Here is a 20,070-nt window from a genome sequence, read left to right as displayed (position 1 = left end):
CAACATCTTTTGCTTGAGATATACACATAGCTCCGTTCACCGATTCTGGTTTTCGGTGAGACGACATCTACGACATCAAGGACAAAAAAAAAAAAGAAAAAAAAAAGAAAAGAAAGACATACCTAGGTGTGAACAAAGCTGATCAGCACCTTCACTTGATGTGCTTAAACCCCTTCTTGAACCACCAATTCTCCATGATTTTCGATATCGTAAACTGGGTTTCAGGGTTTGTATCAAGAAGCCGAGTTAATAGTCGAATCAACTCAGGCGAAAACCACCTCGGACACTGAAACTCACCCTTGTAAATCTTCTTATACATATACATAATGTTCTGGTCATGATCGGAACTTGAAGTTGGGGAGTGACGAACTGGGTTTTGGTAAAGTTAGGTTTTGGCTTTTAGGGCAGGGAGCAATGGTACCCAGGTCAGAATGTGGGTCCTACTTTTTGGAGTTTTTGGAGTTGAAAACATGTTTGGATTTAGGTGCCAAACGGGTTTAGGTGATATTTGAGAATTTTGAGTGATAGAAAATGAATTATAGGGTGATGAGTGATGAAATTTGAGTGATGAGTGATCAATTTTTTGTAGCCAAACAAGGCCGAAGTTTCCTTAAATTGATAAAGCCTCTGAATAATAAGAAAGAATAAATTTCCTTAAAATAAACCATGTTACAGTGATTAATAATTAGGGACCAAATGGATACAGATTTCTTTGTCACTCTTTCCTATATGGATTTGATCTTTTATAAGACCTGTGGATGTCCCAGATTATAATTTATATGAAAATTATTTGTAAAATATTATCTTTATGGTTCATGCATATATTAGGTGGTCTTATATTTGAGAATTAGTTATATTACACGTTATTAAAAAGGTGGAAAATGTGAATTACTATGATTGATATAATTTAGTATATGATATTGTTTGAATGAACTCACAATATATAATTATTTTGACTAATTTAATTGCATACTTATTATTTTATTATAGCATGTATTGTTTAATTTGCTTTTGTTTTTTACTAGTTTTTGTTTCAATTATTGCAAAAACAACTAAACTTGTGGTGGAAGGCTAAATGGAGAGTATTCTATTTTTTCTTCTTAAGGAATGTGCCACATGACAAAGCCTTAAGCTATTGCAACCTGAAATAAAACTTGTGAAACAAAATTATTAGTTGGAAATTTGAGATAACGTATACTTGGTGGTAAGCTTTTTATGGTGCAACATATGTGTGTGTATATATATCTTGCTAATTGGTTGCCCAAATATTTATTAAAATTTAAATACTTAGAAAATTAAATTATTTATTTTTGAATATAAATTTAAATACGTAGAAGGACAGATGAAAATTTTCTAAAAAAAATGCGCCAAATATGAAGTTCCAGCTTTTATATATATATATATATATATTATGACTTATAATGCTTATTATGTGTTATAATATTTATGAAATTAACTTCAATTATTTTATATTATATCATTAGAAAGAAAATTAACTAAGAATATGAACTAATTACTTGAGTGAATTGTAACATATTTAATTATTTCACTAACGAAGTAGACAATTATCTTTTTACATTCTTGATTAAATGAGATTTTCTTTTATCTTTATTGTACTCTGTTTCAATTGTGGTCAAAGCAAAATTTGAGTATGAATGTCATATTTCAAGTAAATTTTTTTCTTATAAAAATCTAAGAAAATAATCATAAAAATTAGTTTCGCATAAATAATTAGTACACCACATAAAAAATTAATATATGAAAGTAATGCATTTACGTGTATTAATATTCTATTTAATTACATAGCATGCACTCGCGTATATTCATGTTTATTGGGTTCAACTTACATTGGTGTAATATTACATCAATCAATATATTTTTGTTGGATGATAATTTTTCAAATCCACCATTGGATTATATTTTATTTTTATACTTACATACATGCAAAATTTCAAGATAATAAGACCAATAACTATATCATTTATAAAATATATGTTTATATTTCAAGTATTTGTATTATAAAATTATGCATATAAAATGAACATATAGATCAAATAGTAGAGAACATTTGAATGACATGAAATTTAGCATATGTGTTATCATAATAAAGAACATGTAATCCAACTATTGGTTTTTCAATATATATATATATATATGTGGGGTCAAAGAATTTCGTAACCCCGCCTATTTTATACTAAGCCCAAGGCCCATGCCGAGGAAGAAGAAATGTCCGAGGACGAACGAAAAAGTCCAAATTGCCAAGAAACATCGCCGAGGACATTCCTGTTCTCGGCCAACCAAGATCATAGAAGGGAAGAGTGGTACGCCATCAAAAGACAGCCTCCCAGAGCATCCCAAGAAGAAGGACAAGTACAATGGGTCAGCCATGGGAGCGTGTGGAGAGCAATTCAAAGAGAAACTGTTACCTCCGCATTAAATTCCCACAACTAACGTTCTGGTCGCATTAATGAGAAATGACCCCTGAACAGTGTTGCCTCGGTTGTTGCAACTCACAGAAAGTTTCGGAAGACGGCTGATGGGACAAGCACTCAAGTAGTGACTTGCATAGTCAACAAATGGAGGCTAGATCAACTGAAATAGGATATATAATGTAAGAGATCCTCTAGGAAAAGGGATCGGGAATTAGAAACAGAAAACACAGTAGCAATTTCTATTATCTTTGAAACCTTTGCAACTAAGTACTAAAAAAATAATAAGAACAACAAGCTTCTCATGATGAGGCTGAGGATGGAATTTCACACTTTGGTCCGCGTCCTTGTTATTCAATCCATTCATAACCATGTCTAATTGCTGTAACCCTCACTAAGGCCTAGTTTTTAAACTCATTCTTTATAAATTTATTGTATTGAGTTAGTTGGGTCTGAGTCCACTTATCCAATAGAGGAAGTGCTCAAACCCAGTTTCTACAATATAATATATATATATATGTCTTTAAAAATATTTAGGAAACGAAAATTGTTAAGACTAATATAGACTATATAGTTAAAAATATTAACATATTACTTTAATGAATTAAAAAATATTTAAGTAAATATATATAATATATATATCTAATTCCATGTATTATTAAAATTCGTTTTTTTTTTTAATTGTTTCCAAAACAACAAAAATATGTAAGAATGTCATATTTCTGACTTAAAAAAAGAAGAAGCCATATTTCAAATAAATTAATTGTTGTGATTATAAGTATTCCAAATAAAATTTTTATTTAATAATTATTTTAAAATAACCTCATAAATTCATGTTAAATAAATAATTGATTATTGCACCATATATAGATAATTAATACAGGAAATTAAATGCTTTTTACCTTATCAACACATAGCAATTAATGAATACATTGACATAAATAAAAAAAAATTGATGAGGTGAAAAGCTAAATTAAAAAAAAAAATTCTTTCCTTTTCAAGGAATGTGCCATTTAGCAATACCTTAAACTACTAATGTTTTTGTTTTTGTTTTTGTTTTTTTTTTTTTTTGGAGAAACACACATGCAAGAGAGATAGAGATGGAATGAGGTTGTAACAATTGTTTTTTGAAACTTGACCAGATCGGACGGTTGGAAATTGGACAAAAACCATTCCAGACAAAACTAGGAAATTAGCAAAAAAATTTGTCAAAAATGAAAAAAAAAAAAAAAAAACCTTGGAACTATTCTCTTTTCCAGTTCTTTAACTGTTCATATTTTTAAAACCATGGTTTTGACATAAAGGCGCACCACAAGCTCCACGAAAAAATATAATAACTTTTAAGGGATTGTGAGATAAGTTAGACTACCATGGTTGAGTTATTGGCTTTCTCAGTGGCAGAGCCATAAATTTTTTCCGGGGGGGCCAGCTAAATTATAAATATAATAAAATTTTTAATTAAACAAAAATTTATTCCATAAATTAACTTCAACTCAACAAAATTTTGCCTTAAATTCTTTATTATACTAAACATTTTTTTTTTCCTTAAAATATAGATAAAGTGTGAAAATTTTCCCCATAAATCACTCACATTTTGAAACATTAATATTGAATTTTATAAATTAGTTATTTAGTTAATTTGATAGGGATTTTTTTGGGGGGTAGTATCGTAATTTTTCATTCATTAATCTCTTTTTTTGCACTGGAAATTTGGGTTTGAATTTGAGTTTGCTGAATGCCTTGAGATTTTTCTATTCAAAATAAAATAGAATATAGAAGAAGCAAAAATAAAAAAAATAAAAATCGTGACAAATAGGATATTATTTACTATTCAATTTATAAACTTATTTTTTATACATAATTTAAGACTACAAAAATTTGAAATTTAAATATTTGATTGATAACATTGTTATTGATCTTTAATCTTCTAGAAATTTTGCAAACATGAATGATATAAGAAGAATGTATAATCTAACAGTGAATATTGAAATTCACATCTAATAAAAATATATCGAATAAAGTTGTAGCCATTGACTACAATTAAATTTGTAACAAAACTTCGTCATTATTAAAAATAGAGTACTTGGAAATTGGAATGTAACTATATGGTACTATTTTTATGAAATCACTTTAAATATGTAAATATCTTTGCATCTAATGGTATGAAACAGCTTCAAATATTTTAGCATGCAAGAATTACAATCAACATAATAAATAAATAAATGTATATACATATATATTTACAATTTATAGATATCATAGAATTTTAACTTATAGTATTTGCGCCATAATAATTATTTTTTTATTATTAGTTTAAGACACTAATTAGTTTTTAGTATAGACGAGATTTAAACACAATTCTCTTATTTGAGAACAAAAAACTTTATTAGCTAAGTTAAATAGAACTCCACTCATGGTTTAGATTAAATATTTACAAAACAAGAAATGTATTTATTGTTATGATTTATAACCAAAAAATAAAAAAAAAAAAGTTTGATGAAATAGACAGAAGGCCTATTGGGCCTACATCGCTGAAATTCTGAAAGCCCAAATACAAGCCCAATGGGCCGACAAGTAGAAATACCTCATCTCATCCGCAACCTTTTTAAACCTACAGCAGCGCTAGAGCTTGCTGCATCTGCATTAGCACAAGCATCAAACAGAACAACCTGCGTCGCTTAGACGCACCGTTTTGAACCCTAACACTCGCTTTTTTATTTATTTATTTTTTCTTCAACACAAACTTAGAGAGACACACAGAGAGAAAAAGAGAGAGAGAGAGATTGATGGCGGAGAAGCCCCAACCGGTTCGTGTTCTGTACTGCGGGGTTTGCAGTATGCCAGCGGAGTACTGTGAATTCGGACCCGATTTCGAGAAATGCAAGCCCTGGTTGATCCATAACGCCCCGGACCTTTACCCAGATCTCATCAAACGTATTCATTTTTATCCCTAATTTTTCTCTGCTTTTTTATTTTTAATTATAAAAATATTTTTCATTAAATATAATTGTTTATGTATTTTGGTGCGCAGAGTCGAATTTGAAGGAAGCTGATAAAGTTACCGAACAGTTACAGTCCACTGGTATTTCTTCAGATGGAGCTACTCCTTCAGGTATTATCCCTTTGTTACTGTTTTTTCTATTCTTTCATCATATATAATTTCCTGTTCATTTTGAAAATTATTATTATATTTTAGTTATGCAATAAGCCTATATGTCCATCTGTGGGAATTGTTGTAACAGTAGTATGTGTGAAATTATGATGATAGAAAGTGATTAATATATTTTTGATAACCCTCTCCTTTTTCCAAGCTTGAGGTCGGGCTATGAACAAAATATATGACACTAACCACAAATACGGGCGGAGTTTATGTGTTTAAAAACTGATGTGGTAGGATTTTACACATTGTATTTCCATTTTTGGATTCCAACACTACTAAGATCTTCTATTTGATTTGCTTGTAATTGTTTTAGGTACTTTGTGTTCATCATCATGAACATAAGAGTACTTTTTCTGCCTTTAATAAAACTTGTATTACTTATCAAAAGATAGGGGGGAAAAAAAAAAGTTGGCATGTTGTATTTGTTACACAATACAAGTGGTCTTGGTGATGAGCTGATGTTGTACCTATCATAACTTGCCACCTTATCAAGTTTTTTAAAGGTGAAAGGTGACCTTGAGGCTCCAAGGTTTTTTTATCGCCTGAGGCGTGAGGTAACAAAAAGGCGCTAGCCCGATTAAAGCGAGGTGCCAAATAAGATATATAGTTATTATACATAGATAACTTAAATCTTATGTATCTAATATGTTGAAATATTATTATCAAGTGTTTTGTACATATGTTGCGTGAAGAAATTAGGTCGATTAATTTCAAAACAGGCTTACCACAGTTCAGGGCTTTAAGCTCTATTTATTATTCTAACAATAGGTTTACAGCAAGTTTATGTAAATTAATTAATCTAACAATTAAATTTTACAACTAGCCTTTGTAAATTAATTAATCTAATAATAGATTTTACGATAAGCTTTGGTAAATTAATAATCTAACAATAGGTTCTACAAAAAAATTCAATAAATAATTTATCTTCCAATAAATTTTATAACAAGCTTCTGTTAAAAAAAAAAAATTACTGAGGCCCTTGCCTTAGCGCCTTTTTCATGGTTCAAGGCACTCGCCTAGGCTCTAAAGGCAAGCACCTCGCTAAATATGCCTTGTCCTAGAGCCTTAGAGGCACCTTAGTAATGCCTCACCTTGCCTGGCCTGCCAATGACTACCATGGTCATGTACCTATTAGTGCTGTTGAATTTTACATGTATTTGGCGTGCTGAGCACACTGTCATCGTGTAGGCTGACACATTTTCGGACTGGATGATGTGGCTCTTCCAAGTTGGCTTCCATGCCATTTTGTAATATTTAGTAGGCTAAAATATTGTTTTCTTCCCTAAAGTTTGCATGATATGTGCTATGCTCTGCCATAAATAGCTGGCCTCTCTTTGTGATTTGCAATTCTATGGTTGAAAACTGAGAGAATGTGGATCAGCAAAAGAGTGAGGTCTAAAGGAATCACTCTTATCCTTTCTTATAATGATGCCTGCTGATTCCTGAATCAGCCGTGCCATTTTTGTTAGAGTCATCTGGGTTAATTGGCCAAACTCACATAAAAAGAGCCACCCGTTTGCGAATAACAACTAGCAAACTTAATAGCTGTATTGGGTTAAGTTGAGAACATATTTTGTCTTTGTGGGTGACAGTAACAAATTTTGTAGTGCTCATAGCATTCACATGAGGCATCATTTGTAAGTGATTCTGGGCTTTGATTTGTTTTGTTGAACAAGGATACAGCCATTTAAAAGAGCTATATCTGTTTTAAAAAATCACATCCACACAAGAGGTGATAGCTGTATATTATTGGTTTAACTGGATGCACTTTATGCTATTAAATGTCAAAATCATTGTCTTTCTAGTTTCGAAAGAAGATAATAATACTTTTTTCAAGTTATAAATATTTATTCATTTTCTATTTTGGCACTTTAAGGAAGGGTTCAAGGAGTTTAATACTTTTTTCTCTGCCCTTAGATGTGACATTAACAGGTTTCTTGTAATTGTGATGTTGTCTGACTGATTTTGGGTGGATTTAGACAATATATATGTTTTATGGTGTTATTCAGTTCAATTTCTTTCCTAGAGTTTGGTTTCCACTTGCAAGTTCAAGCTATACTGACATTCTTGTCTCTCTCTCTCTTGGCGGGCTGTTGTGTGTTACTTCAGCATCAAAGCAAGAAGAAGTAAAACGTCTTCCTGGTGGAAAGATAAAGAAAAAAGTAAGTGCTTTGCAAATATTTCTTCCATTTGATGTTTATGAACAAACACTTTTGCATGAAACCAATAATGGAGTTATTGTTGGTGGGAAACATTGAGTTCAATATGATTGAAATTACTGTTGGATTTTTCTGTAGGAGAAGCAAGAAGTCGTTATTGAAAAGGTTATACGTAACAAGCGAAAATGCATCACCACTGTAAAAGGCCTGGAGCTTTTTGGTAAGTGATATGCTGCTTTAAATTGTAAAATTTTAATGTCGTCATCATAATGAACCCTGTTCCTTTGATTACATTCAGGTGTTAAACTTAGTGATGCTTCAAAGAAACTAGGGAAAAAGTTTGCTACAGGAGCCTCTGTTGTTAAGGTATGATAGGATCTGGCACTAAGTATGGATTTCTGTTCTGGTGAAAATGGTTCTGATATAGTTTAACATATTTTGAATGATAATGGACCTTTTAAATGAAATTATCACTCATAAAAAAAGTGCTTTAAATGATTGTTTCCACTTCCAGGGCCCGACTGAGAAAGAGCAGATAGATGTTCAAGGGGACATATCCTATGACATTGTTGAGTTCATTACAGACACCTGGCCTGATGTAAAATACCTAATCTCTTACTTCAGATATTATGTGTTGGTTGAATGTGTGTGTTTTCCTCATCTTGTCTGAATTTAAAAAGCAATAACTTTATAGTTATTTGCCTTTGCCTTTGAGAAAGTCATGCCTTTTTGTAAGAGAGAACTTCGGCCCAAACTAGAGTGAACATGTAAAACTAAGCTAGATTTGGCTGCCAATATATATTATCAAACCAACCTTGCTTTTCTACCTAAGATTATTAGGTCCGTTTTCCATCAACTTATTCTTTGATCTTTTTAGCTTATTTATTTATGCACAACTTTTTAAAGCCCCACTTTTTCTAGGCACAACTTTAACCAACTTTCAACAAATAAGCAATTAGCAAAAGTTGCATTCAAACACACATTTAATAATAATGTGTCCTTTAACCTAAAACTAAACAAACTCCGGCCAAAGTATAGATCTTAGGCAAAATGATTATGTGTTTTGAATGCTTGCTGTTCTTATTGTCTATTTATTTTGCTGATTTCTGTTGACAATGATTTGATAAACATTTTACTGGTATTGGAGACACACAAAGGTTGACCAGCTTTTTGGTTTGGGAGGTATGAGGCACGAATTTCATGTTCTCTATAGCCTCAACTGGGTTTTTGCATGGGCTAATCATTATTAGGGATTTGTTATACTAATTTTTGGTGAGGACATTTGAGGATCATAGTTTTCATGCATTTATTCTACTTTTGAACTCAATACATGCAACTTAGAGCCAACAAAAAGGACGAAATCTTGTTTTTAACTAGTGCTGCTAATTCTATTTCTATCACTGTTTTGAAAACTAGACCATACTGGCCAGTCTGACCGGTTCAACTGTGAACTCGGACCTTAACCAGCCCGGTCTTGCATTAACATCAGAAACCAAAACTGATTTTGACTGTTTATAATCCGCCAGGGAGGTGGGGGGTGGGGGGGAGGAGTACTTTCAACACGTATATTTATAAAGGAAGAAGCGTAACTTCTTTATGTTTCTAATATGAGAGTATGAGACTTCAAACAGTTTTTTCTCATAACGAAACTAGTCTTACATTGAAAAGATGTTAACAATGTTTTACATATTTTAAATGAGTCACTCTTCACTTTTATTTTTAATTCTTAAGATGGGAAAATTCCGCATTGATATTGTACATAACAATTTTCAAAATGTAAGGCTGAATAAGCTTTTCTTCTCAGTTAAATGGAAATAGCAAAGTTAAGAGTAGTTTAGCTCATAAGTTATCAAGGCTAGCAACATGTCTTAATTAAAATATTTATTATTTATGACGTCAATGTACAACGACTAGTTGAGTCCCAGTATGACCATAATTATCAGGAACCACTCCCTTTTTGAGTCCTAGGGACACAACAAAAATTCACAATAGTCCTTCTAGGTGATAGCCTAATTTAGGAATTTTTGTTGTCTCTAGCTTTATTTGTTTTTTTTTTTTTTTTTTTTTTGAAAACTCTCTAGCTTTATTGTTTAAACTATGGTTTCTATGTATGAATTTTTGTTGTCTCTAGCTTTATTGTTTTTTTTTTTTTTTTTTTTTGAAAACTCTCTAGCTTTATTGTTTAAACTATGGTTTCTATGTATACCTAAGGTACGCCTAAATTGGAAGTTTTTAATGTTGACTTCGGTTACTCCAGAGTTAGGATTAATAATAGAAAAAAGTAATACAGTATTCTATTTATAGTTCCTAGTATATTCAAGGAGTTCTGTTTAATGATCAGTTATTACTTGTGATGATTTTGAAATTGATTATGATATTGGCTGAAGAGATGTATTTGTCATTTGGTTATATGATATGTTCAACAGTAACGGCAAAGGAGCATTTAGAAGTGTTTTTGCACTGTTCTTTGTCTAATTGTTTTGGTGTGATGTGCTATCTTGATTCTACTTTCTGCTTGATCCCCCTTTGGTTTTTTCCAGTTATGTTTAGGATCATATTGCATATTCTTTTCATAGGATTCTTTTTTGGTCAAAGAAGTTAAACTTATATCCGTGGTATGTTTATCTAAACCTAAATTTCTTTCTCCCTTTTCTCAGGTCCCAGATACTGCAATTTTCTTTATTGAAGATGGAAGAAAGGTTCCAGCTGCTTAACTTTGAATCGTGGCATATAAATAAAATGTCGTGTGGTACCTTCCGTCCTGCCTGTGTGACTCCTAACCAGACTTGCTGTATCTCAGAGAGTATAGGGGCGCTGGACTATACTAGTTAATGTTTTAAGGATCTATGGCCAGTGAAAGTTTTTGCCTCTCTCTACAATCTCTTGTTACCTTTGTTGCCTAGAATAGTAAATGTCTATGCAGTTTGAACTGCGTAATATACTGATTGAAATCGGATTTGCTTTGCATAGAGGCCAATCTGAGTGCCATTTGCTTTTGTTGTGTATTCGTGTTGATATCTTATGGACAAGCAGTAGAGTAGCTGCAAAAGCTGCCAAGTTAAATATGAAAAAAGTTTACCTCTAAACCAGCTTTGAGGAATTTTCCTTCAACCTATTATGTGGCAGTTAAAAATACCATTATGTGTAAGTTTAATCAAATATCTAAAATATTATTTAACTAAATTTAAGAATTAGTTGTATATTTACACTAAATTGAACGGTATTTATAGTATATAAATATATCAAGAATCTAACTACTCAATTTTCCTTGTCATGATAATTCATAATATTCAAACCACTTAAAAAATACTTGAAATCTTAGTATATAAATATACCAAGAATCTAACTACTTTAATTTTCATTGTCATGATAATTCATAATATTCAAACCACTAAAAAAATACTTAAAATCTTAAAATCCAATATAGCTTTTAAGTAATAACCACCCAAAAAATATTTAGAAACCAAAACACTACCTAAATTGTTATAGAAGCCTTTTTCAAAATTATTAACTAAATTGTTATAGAAACTCTAGGATTTTTCCTTTTTCAAATAAAATTATTAACAAGGATACTTTAATAATTTAAATGTATAATTAGATTGGATAGTACTACTTAAAAGGTGTAAAACATAACTATACCCTAAACCCTAACAAATAATTACAATTTAATGGATTGGATGGTACTCCTCAAAAAAAAAAAAAAAAAAAACCTAAATTGGTCTTAAAATATTATATATAATGTAAGCGTATGCATAATATGTGTATCTACTATATTCATAACTGTATAGAGACAAGTATACTAGTTATAAATTTTGCCCCCATAGGCCATAAGTCAAATCCTTATTCCACCACTGACTAGGACTTTGAGTTTATGTACAAAGGTTTTTATTCTAGATTGTAAAACTCTTTCTGTTCATACAAAAAGAAAAAACTCTTTCTTAGTTTTGGTATGTGTGTATTGGTTTTTCCCTTAGAGAATTCTCCGTCAATTTCCTACCTCATCAACACATTGTGTGCCTCATGCTTTTATTACTTTTATTATTTTATTTTATGATATGGTGAGTTGCTGATTTGTGGTTAATAGTTATAATATTGTGGATCACATAATTGAGTTAAATTAGTAATTCACCAATAATTCAGATGTTGTTTTAGAAAGGAATCTAAAGATTCTAAACCTGATTTAAACAAACAAAAGCAGTACAAAAGTTAGCTGCCCGAGGTTAGATGACCAACCGAATCCAAAATATATCGTCATTCCGTAGTCTTAATAGTTGCAAAGAAATCTAGGGAATAAATGAGGTAAGCTTTTCTAAATTTTCTTGTCCTGGCTCAATCTAAGGAAAATCCAAACAACATAAATTTTTTATTTTTTATTTTTTTGAGAATCAAACAACATAGTTAAATTAGGGTCATTTTACTTGAACAACTTTCAGCATGTTTCAAGATAACTTTTAGCTGGTTTTTGGTGAAGTAACTTAGAGCGAATATATTGGATTATGCAAAATTTAAATCAAATTTAATCCAAAAAAGCTTATTTTAGCTATAACCCATTCCACACATGGGTTTTCATCTTTTGCTAAGCTATGCAAATAATAATCAAATTTGGCTATACACTGGTATATTATTAATCCTCAATTAAAGGTCTGTTTGGATATCGTTTATTTGGCTGAAACTGAAAACTTTTTATTGAAAGTAGTATAGATAAAGGTAAAAGTTAGCTGAAATAGTACAATGAGGCTCATGAATAATACTAAAAAGTGTAGTGAAACTCATGAATAGTAATAAAAATAAGCTGAATAGTGAAATAATTTTCATTTTTTATTGGTATTTAAACGGAGGCTAAAACCTGCGGCAGAGATGTCTTTCACTCTTGTGGAACAGAATATTTGGGTCGATATTAATATTTGTTCACGATGAACTGGATTGCTCAACGTGCCTCTGTTAAGGTCCATGTTGGGCTAGATCGGCCCAGCCTAAGCGAATGCAACTTGTATAATGCATGATCCTAGAACAATACCTTAGATGCGCACAGTATAAAATGTTCATCAATTATAAATTCAACCGTATAATTATATTGAATTTAATTATCTTTAGGAAATATAATATTGCTTATACTTTAACAGTTATCAATACAATTATGTATTTTAATTTAGTTAGGGAATATAATGACCTAAGTTTTATCCTTAATTTTATTCCTATTATTATTATTATTATTATTATTATAAGCCTACTTGAGTAAGAATGATTGATGAGGATACTATGATTCCTGTCAATGTTTATTTATTTAATAAACAATGAATGCCTATAAAGCCTACCATATTTTATTAACACTACAAACCCACCAGGGAAACAAAACAATGATTGAAACTGTTATTATTAACACACTTTGGGGTACAACCACTTTATAGTTGGTCGTGTGAATATGTGATCATAGAAGCGGATATGAACTAAATAAGAATCGTAATTGTCTCAAACAAAATAATAATAGTAATAAGCCCATCAAATAATAATAATAATAATAATAATAATAATAAGCATTGTAATGGAGAGCTGCCAATCTTTTTTATATTTTGAGAACCCTTTTTTGTTATGTTCACATGGGCAGGCCCAACCGCGGTGATATTCTGATATCATTGGGATTATTCGTTTTGCAGATCCCAAGAGGGAAAAAGAAGTTTTGTCGTGATCTGAACTTTCGACCATCAATTATGAAAAGGAAATCAAAACATTCTTATTTGGAATTTGAAAATTTTAGATATAAACCAATATAATTTAAAGAGTTTTCTATTTTATGGGTAATTTGGAAGTTGGGGTCGTTTGGTATAGTATTTTAAACAATAGTTTTCAGTTTTTAAACAATATTATACATGTTTTTATAAATTTTTTTATTTATACGTATTTCTAAAAAATACAAACAATGTTACCAAACGGGTCTATTAATTCAAAACTTACCAAAATTTTAGAATCTATGTGAAAAATTAAGTGAAAAAAAAAAAAACTAATTTGAAAGGGAAAAAAATTTATTTTAGAAAAGTCTCAGTTGGCTAATGCCAATTGGCCACCAATTTATGGAGAGATATTGGCAAAGAAAGAAAACTTATCATCAAAAGAGGTTTTTTATTAGTTATTATTATTTTTAAAAAATAAAGTCTATTTGTGAGGATAGGTTGAGTATGTAACCTTTCGAAAAAATTTCTCATTTTTAAAAAGAAAAAGAAAAAAACGTCTTCCACCCCATTGGATTTATTAACATCAATAGTTTATAAATGCTAATCAACGATCATCTATGGAGAGAGACATGGGTGAAAGAAGAAAACTTATTATAATAGAGTTAACTTCGTGGTTTAGAGTTCATAGGTGATGCTATTCAAAAAAATGTTTTTAAAAGGGAAAACGTTTTTCATCTAGTTGGGTTTGTTTTATGTTAACCATATAAAACGTTTTCTATTATACCAAACACCAAAAAAAAAAAAAAAAAAGGTTTTCAGACTAAACAAATTGAATGTTAAGAAGTAGTTACATTCGAAAATTTGGACAAATAACATGAGTAAGAGCATTCATATTGGGTGTGCTAAAATAGCCCAAAAAACGATCAATATCTGGTGTGTTGTAGATAATTTTTTTTAGCTTTTTGCTACAGTAAGTTACTATCTTTGGCTATTACTATAGCAACAAGCTAAGCACAAAAAATTGTTTTTTCTTTTATTCAATTTTCTCTATCCTTTATGCATAAAGAAATAATAAAGAATAAATAAAGTATAAAAATAATAATTAAATAAAGTAGTAAAATAATAGAGTATGAGATGCAGAAGATATTGTTAAATGGTATGCTATAAAATAGATAAAGTAGTTTATTGGTATGCTAAATGCTAAATTTTTTTAGCAAAATGAATGTGAATGCACTAAAGAAGTACCATTTAGGATCAACTTATTAGTAGGGTTTATATAATTATATATAGACTCTATATCTTATCATTTGAAATGGTAAAATTTGATGCCCAACATGACAATGATACATTTAAGTCTTCAGTAAGTAGATTTATAAACATGAGAGAATGTTATATCACAATATTTCGAGAGTACTTAATAATTTTCTTATAAACGTTACAAACTCATGATTTGGAGTCTTTCAAGTCAATTTTTCAAATATAGGAGCCGATTTCACGTTGCAAACTTTCTTTCCACTGTCATCCATATCAAAAACACGATTTAACAGCCTGGTACAGACCAGCCAGACCCACCATTGTTTTTTCTCATTTTATCTTGAAACTTCCTTAATGTGAACGCTTTCTTTCTATCCTTTGAAATTTGGAAATGGTTCAATCATGTTTGTCACACCTTTGCCTGGATTAGTTCATCATGTTCACATCCTATAAGTGCATGACAAGGGCTGCGCATTTTCACAAGGAAAGAGACTAAAAAGAAAAAAAATGTACATACAATACACATCAGTTTAACGAGTAATCATCAAGATTGCGCTATTGGATTTTCCCAAGCACATAAATCAATGTGCTCTGCATTGTCCTCCTCTTTGTCCTTATTAGGGCACTTGATTTATACTTTTTTTTTTGTTGTGTGTGGATGTAACAAGGATTTTATGAAATGATTGTGATTTGGATTTTTTTTTTCCAGCACTACATCTATTCTTACTCCTCCATATTGCTAAGAAAGAAAATACATGTGTTAATTTGTGTCTTCCAATAGTGCGTTCTAGGAGTACAGCATTATTGGATTGGAGTCTATAACTAAGGGCAAGAACTAAAGCATTAAAGTGTTTTCTTTTTCTCCCTTTTATCATTGCTTGTATTAACTACTTAGAGAAGAGTAGGTCGTACACCTTTCAGAGTTTTCTGCAGCTCCAGGGTGAAGTTGGACAACAAAGTTTTAAAACAAACCCCCCCACCCCCTCTTCCTCTCTCATAGGGCCACGTATAGTGTTCATATATATATATATATATATATGTTAGGATTTATACTCTAAAATTCAATTTATTGGCATGTTATAAATAATTAAATTATTTAATTATATGAAACCATTTGCAAATGAGCTAATTAGACATTATCATAGTCCTTGAGATGCATTGTATGTGATTTATTTACAAAAGATATAAATCACAAGTTCTTTGTAAACTCAAAATGTAGTTCGTAGTCGGCAATGAAATTGGACGTTTTATCTGCGAAAACTATAACACATCAACTACGATGGTTTGTCTTAATCATGGAAGTGGAGACTTCTAGTTGATGTGTTTTAATTTCATAGACTCTCTATCATGAGAGGATAGTGAACCCGATCATGAAATGTAGGTTATTTTGATATATCAAGAATGAGATATAATTTAATGGTTAAAATCTCTGTATGTTGGGTAACTACACATAGTGTTGAGGGAACACATATTCTCAAGATGAAATCCATAATCTCTTTCTATAGAGACACGAAATATCCCCTTGAGATAAGTTTAATGAGAACTGGTTATTCAAGGCTGGCCACTTTAGTAAAGAGTTACAAGTTTATATTTATTGAAATTAGATTTCATAAATATGAATAACTAAAAGATTAAACTGGGGACTCAAGGAATAAAATAGTTGTTTATAAAGAAACAGTTTATTATGACTTTGTTAAGTATGGATATTGATGGAGTGGTAAAATGATTTTTTCTTTTTTCTTTTTTGAGAAATAAGGGGTCAAATGATATCATATTAGAGTTTTGGGATATAATTTATTAATAAAGTCTAGAGTGCAATTATATTTCCATAGTGGTACTTGTTATATAATTAATGGTAACTTTGGGTTTGTCAAGAGTTGACAGATAAGCCTAAAACCTATTAGAGGGAGAGCCTTATTTGTCCCTTTGGTCCCATCCCAAGCTACACACTAAAGCCCAATTGGGCTGGCCCAAAAGGCTAACTCAATTAGATAATCAGTTTTTTATTTAATAAGAGATATTAAATAAAGTAACTGCCAAGACAGTTAACATGTATGTATGATTAATAGAAGAGAAAAAGTTTTTTCTCTGCAGTATGTTTTGAATACACTTTTATTCAAGGGAAAATTAACGTCGTTAAGAACTAATTAAGAGACCATTCATCTTGGCCATCATGTGGAATTTGGATGAAGATTGAAGGTCTTCTCAAATCCTGTTTCTGAATTTTACCGCATCAAGGTACGCTTTCTTTTCTTTGTTCTTGAATTCATGGTTATATGTTATTTCTCATGAATGAAGTAGATCCTTGTGTTGCTTCCGCTGCGTATTTTGTATGAGATGTAAAACCAGTTTTTCCAACTATATATATATATATATATAGGCAAGACTTAAGTACAATACTTAAATGCTGTTTCTTAGGTTCTCCTTTTAATACTCTGTTTGTTTCGATAAAAAACCTTGTATAAAGATGGTTTCAGTGTTTTCCAGTGTCTAGTAGTATAAAAAAAAAAAAGAGTAAAAAAAAAAAAAAAACTATATTTGGTCAACATAAAAAGTATAACTTATTTTTAGAGATTGTTTTCCACTAATTTATTTTGGAGAACAACTCTATCTTACAGTAAGCTTGCGGGGCCAGAAAATTAGGTAGCCTCGGCCCACCTCAAGCCAGGCCCAAAGGCCCGCGCCGAGGATGCATGTGGGGTCCGAGGATGAAAGCGCGGTGTCCAGCCCCCAAGGAACATATCCGAGGATGACCCCGCCCTCGGACATCCGAGACCTCGGAAGTACACGAGCACCACTCTACCAAAGGGGGGTCTTCTTGAACATCCGAGGAGGAGAGGGGCAAGTGCCATGCGTCGGCGACGGGAGCACGGTGAAGGAGCAAGTCTTAGGCGAGCTATCACCTCCACATTGAATGCTTTCAACTAACGTCCTGGCCGCATTAATGAGGATAGGACTCCTGAACAATGCTGTCTTGGGTGCTGCAACCCATAGGGGGAATAGGGATGCGGCTGATGGGACAGGCTCTCAAGTGGTGGCTTGGCTGATCAACGAATGTAGGGTTAGGATCAGTTTAGAGAGAGGTATATAATGTAAGGAGTCTCTCTTGAAAGAAGGGGAGCGGCATTAAGGAAGAGGGTAGCAACTTGTATTCTGGGAACCTTTGTAACCAATCTTAAAAGAAATAATAAGAACGTCAAGCTCCAGAAGACAAGTCCGAGAAGCATCATTGTGCACCCCAATTCATGTTTAGGTTGTTAAACCCACATGCAACCATGCAAGGTCGTTGCATCCCATACTGGGGCCTAGTTCTTGAGCCCACTCTCTATAAATTCATTGGAGGGCAAGCTGGGCTTGGGTCCACTCTCTCAACCTGAAGAAGTGCCCCAATCTGGTCCCTACAATTGACGCCGTCTGTGGGAAGAACTCGTGTGTCAGTAAGGACAACAGCCAGGCATGGTAGGGTCAGACCCTCACCAAGGGAGTTCCTATCGACACGAACCAGCTAGACCCCAATGTCCGAATGACTATAGCGATATCCTTCTCCCCGCCCGAGGATGCGTGTAGCAAGATTTTGAGGGGTTATTGTGGGGCCCGAAAATCAGGCAGGCTCGGCCCACCTCAAGCCAGGCCCAGAGGCCCGTGCCGAGGATGCATGTGGGGTCCGAGGATGAAAGCGCGGTGTCCAGCCCCCAAGGAACATATCCGAGGATGGCCCCGCCCTCGGACATCCGAGACCTCGGAAGTACACGAGCACCACTCCACCAAAGGGGGTCTTCTTGAACATCCGAGGAGGAGAAGGGCAAGTGCCACGGGTCAGCGACGGAAGCATGGTAAAGGAGCAAGTCTTAGGCGAGCTGTCACCTCCACATTGAATGCTCTCAACTAACGTCCTGGCCGCATTAATGTGGATAGGACTCCTGAACAGTGCTGTCTTAGGTGTTGCAACCCACAGGGAGAATGGGGATGCGGCTGATGGGATAGACTCTCAAGTGGTGGCCTGGCTGATCAACGAATGTAGGGTTAGGATCAGTTTAGAGAGAGGTATATAATGTAAGGAGTCTCTCTTGAAAAAGGGGGGGCAGCATTAAGGAAGAGGGTAGCAACTTGTATTCTGGGAACCTTTGTAATCAATCTTAAAAGAAATAATAAGAACGTCAAGCTCCAGAAGACAAGTCCGAGGAGCATCATTAGGCACCCCAATTCATGTTTAGGTTATTAAACCCACATGCAACCATGCAAGGTAGTTGCATCCCATACTGGGGCCTAGTTCTTGAGCCCACTCTCTATAAATTCATTGGAGGGCAAGCTGGGCTTGGGTCCACTCTCTCAACCTGAAAAAGTGCCCCAATCTGGTCCCTACATAAGTGTTTATGAAGTGTGGGGAGCAAGGGCCGGGGTTCAAGTTTACAGAAGGGAGTTTTACACACATATATACTTAGATTAGGTTAGAGTAGAATTCTATCTTCTATAAAAAGAAAAAAGAAAAAAGAAAAAAAAAGAAAAGAAATCAAACCCAAAGAAAGAGACTCGTCGATGTAACATATGATAAGCTTGAGCAATTCTAACTTCTAATAATCTTTCGAAGTTCAAATTAGTCTAAACTTTTGAAGATTAACCTCTCATTACTATACCCTTTATGGCAGGATGTCCTAGTCTAAATAATGATTAAATTTAATTTGATCTTCATTAGCATAGATTCACAGTGACTTTAATTTCCCGCTCACATACAAGCTGCATGTTATAATGTTAGTAAGCTTATTGCAGCTTAAGAAGAAAATAGCCATAGACCAAGTTTGGATTTTTTTTTTTTTTTTTTTTGGGGTTACATTTAATTTCTTTTTGTTGTGATGGTGTTGTTGAAAGCGTGGGAGAGCATCTATAGTGGGGGATATTATAGTGTTGCGAGTGTTCCAACTGCAAGTCTAAATTACATAAAGATCAGATTCGGGTAATATCCGTACCTAACCCAAAAATTTTGGATCTTTATCCAAAACCGGCCCGGCCTAATTCTCCTCAATTACCCATGACATATGGGGTAAACCTGAAAGTGTCGGATCAGGTCAGGCCGGGTACCTATTTCCCATTGGATTTGGCCATCCCTACTTGAGTCTCTTCCAAACAGGGTACTCAAGTTTTTTCCAAACAAGGAAGTTGACTCTCAAAAGCCCTTAGCTGCATTAATAAGATTTAATAAAATAAAATTCAAAAGATACCAACAGAGCAGAAGGTTGGGTTCAAACATTTGACAAAATGTTTTCACTGCTTATTTAATACAGACCAAAAAAAAGAAAAGAAAAAACATAGACAAATGACAATAGGTCCAACATCATGGCCAAACAATCTCATATTCCCTCCCCAACTCACAACACCCACCCCCCCGCCCCACCCCCCATGAC

At 32.8% G+C, this 20,070-nt stretch overlaps 1 protein-coding gene across 1 annotated transcript; it reads left to right on the top strand.

The window, feature by feature from the left end:
- Positions 1-5,092: 5,092 nt before the first annotated feature.
- LOC112023225 (translation machinery-associated protein 22) lies at positions 5,093-10,753 on the top strand. Its single transcript, XM_024055843.2, has 7 exons — positions 5,093-5,363; positions 5,461-5,541; positions 7,699-7,751; positions 7,887-7,968; positions 8,047-8,114; positions 8,263-8,346; positions 10,406-10,753. The coding sequence occupies exons 1-7, from the start codon at positions 5,216-5,218 to the stop codon at positions 10,460-10,462; spliced, it is 573 nt and encodes a 190-aa protein (XP_023911611.1). The 5' UTR covers positions 5,093-5,215; the 3' UTR covers positions 10,463-10,753.
- Positions 10,754-20,070: the final 9,317 nt, after the last annotated feature.

This window comes from Quercus suber, unplaced genomic scaffold (genome assembly GCF_002906115.3).
Source record: "Quercus suber isolate HL8 unplaced genomic scaffold, Cork oak 2.0 scaffold_199, whole genome shotgun sequence".
NCBI lineage: Eukaryota > Viridiplantae > Streptophyta > Magnoliopsida > Fagales > Fagaceae > Quercus > Quercus suber.
Note: the sequence above shows the minus strand (reverse complement) of the source record. Positions and strands in the feature narration are given on the sequence as shown.

Bases quoted from the DNA above. Each gene is read 5' to 3' on its own strand.
- LOC112023225 (XM_024055843.2), top strand. From the start codon at position 5,216: ATGGCGGAGAAGCCCCAACCGGTTCGTGTTCTGTACTGCGGGGTTTGC. The intron at 5,542-7,698 runs GTATTATCCCTT...GTGTTACTTCAG, and splicing joins AGATGGAGCTACTCCTTCAG to CATCAAAGCAAGAAGAAGTA. The intron at 8,115-8,262 runs GTATGATAGGAT...TTCCACTTCCAG, and splicing joins CAGGAGCCTCTGTTGTTAAG to GGCCCGACTGAGAAAGAGCA.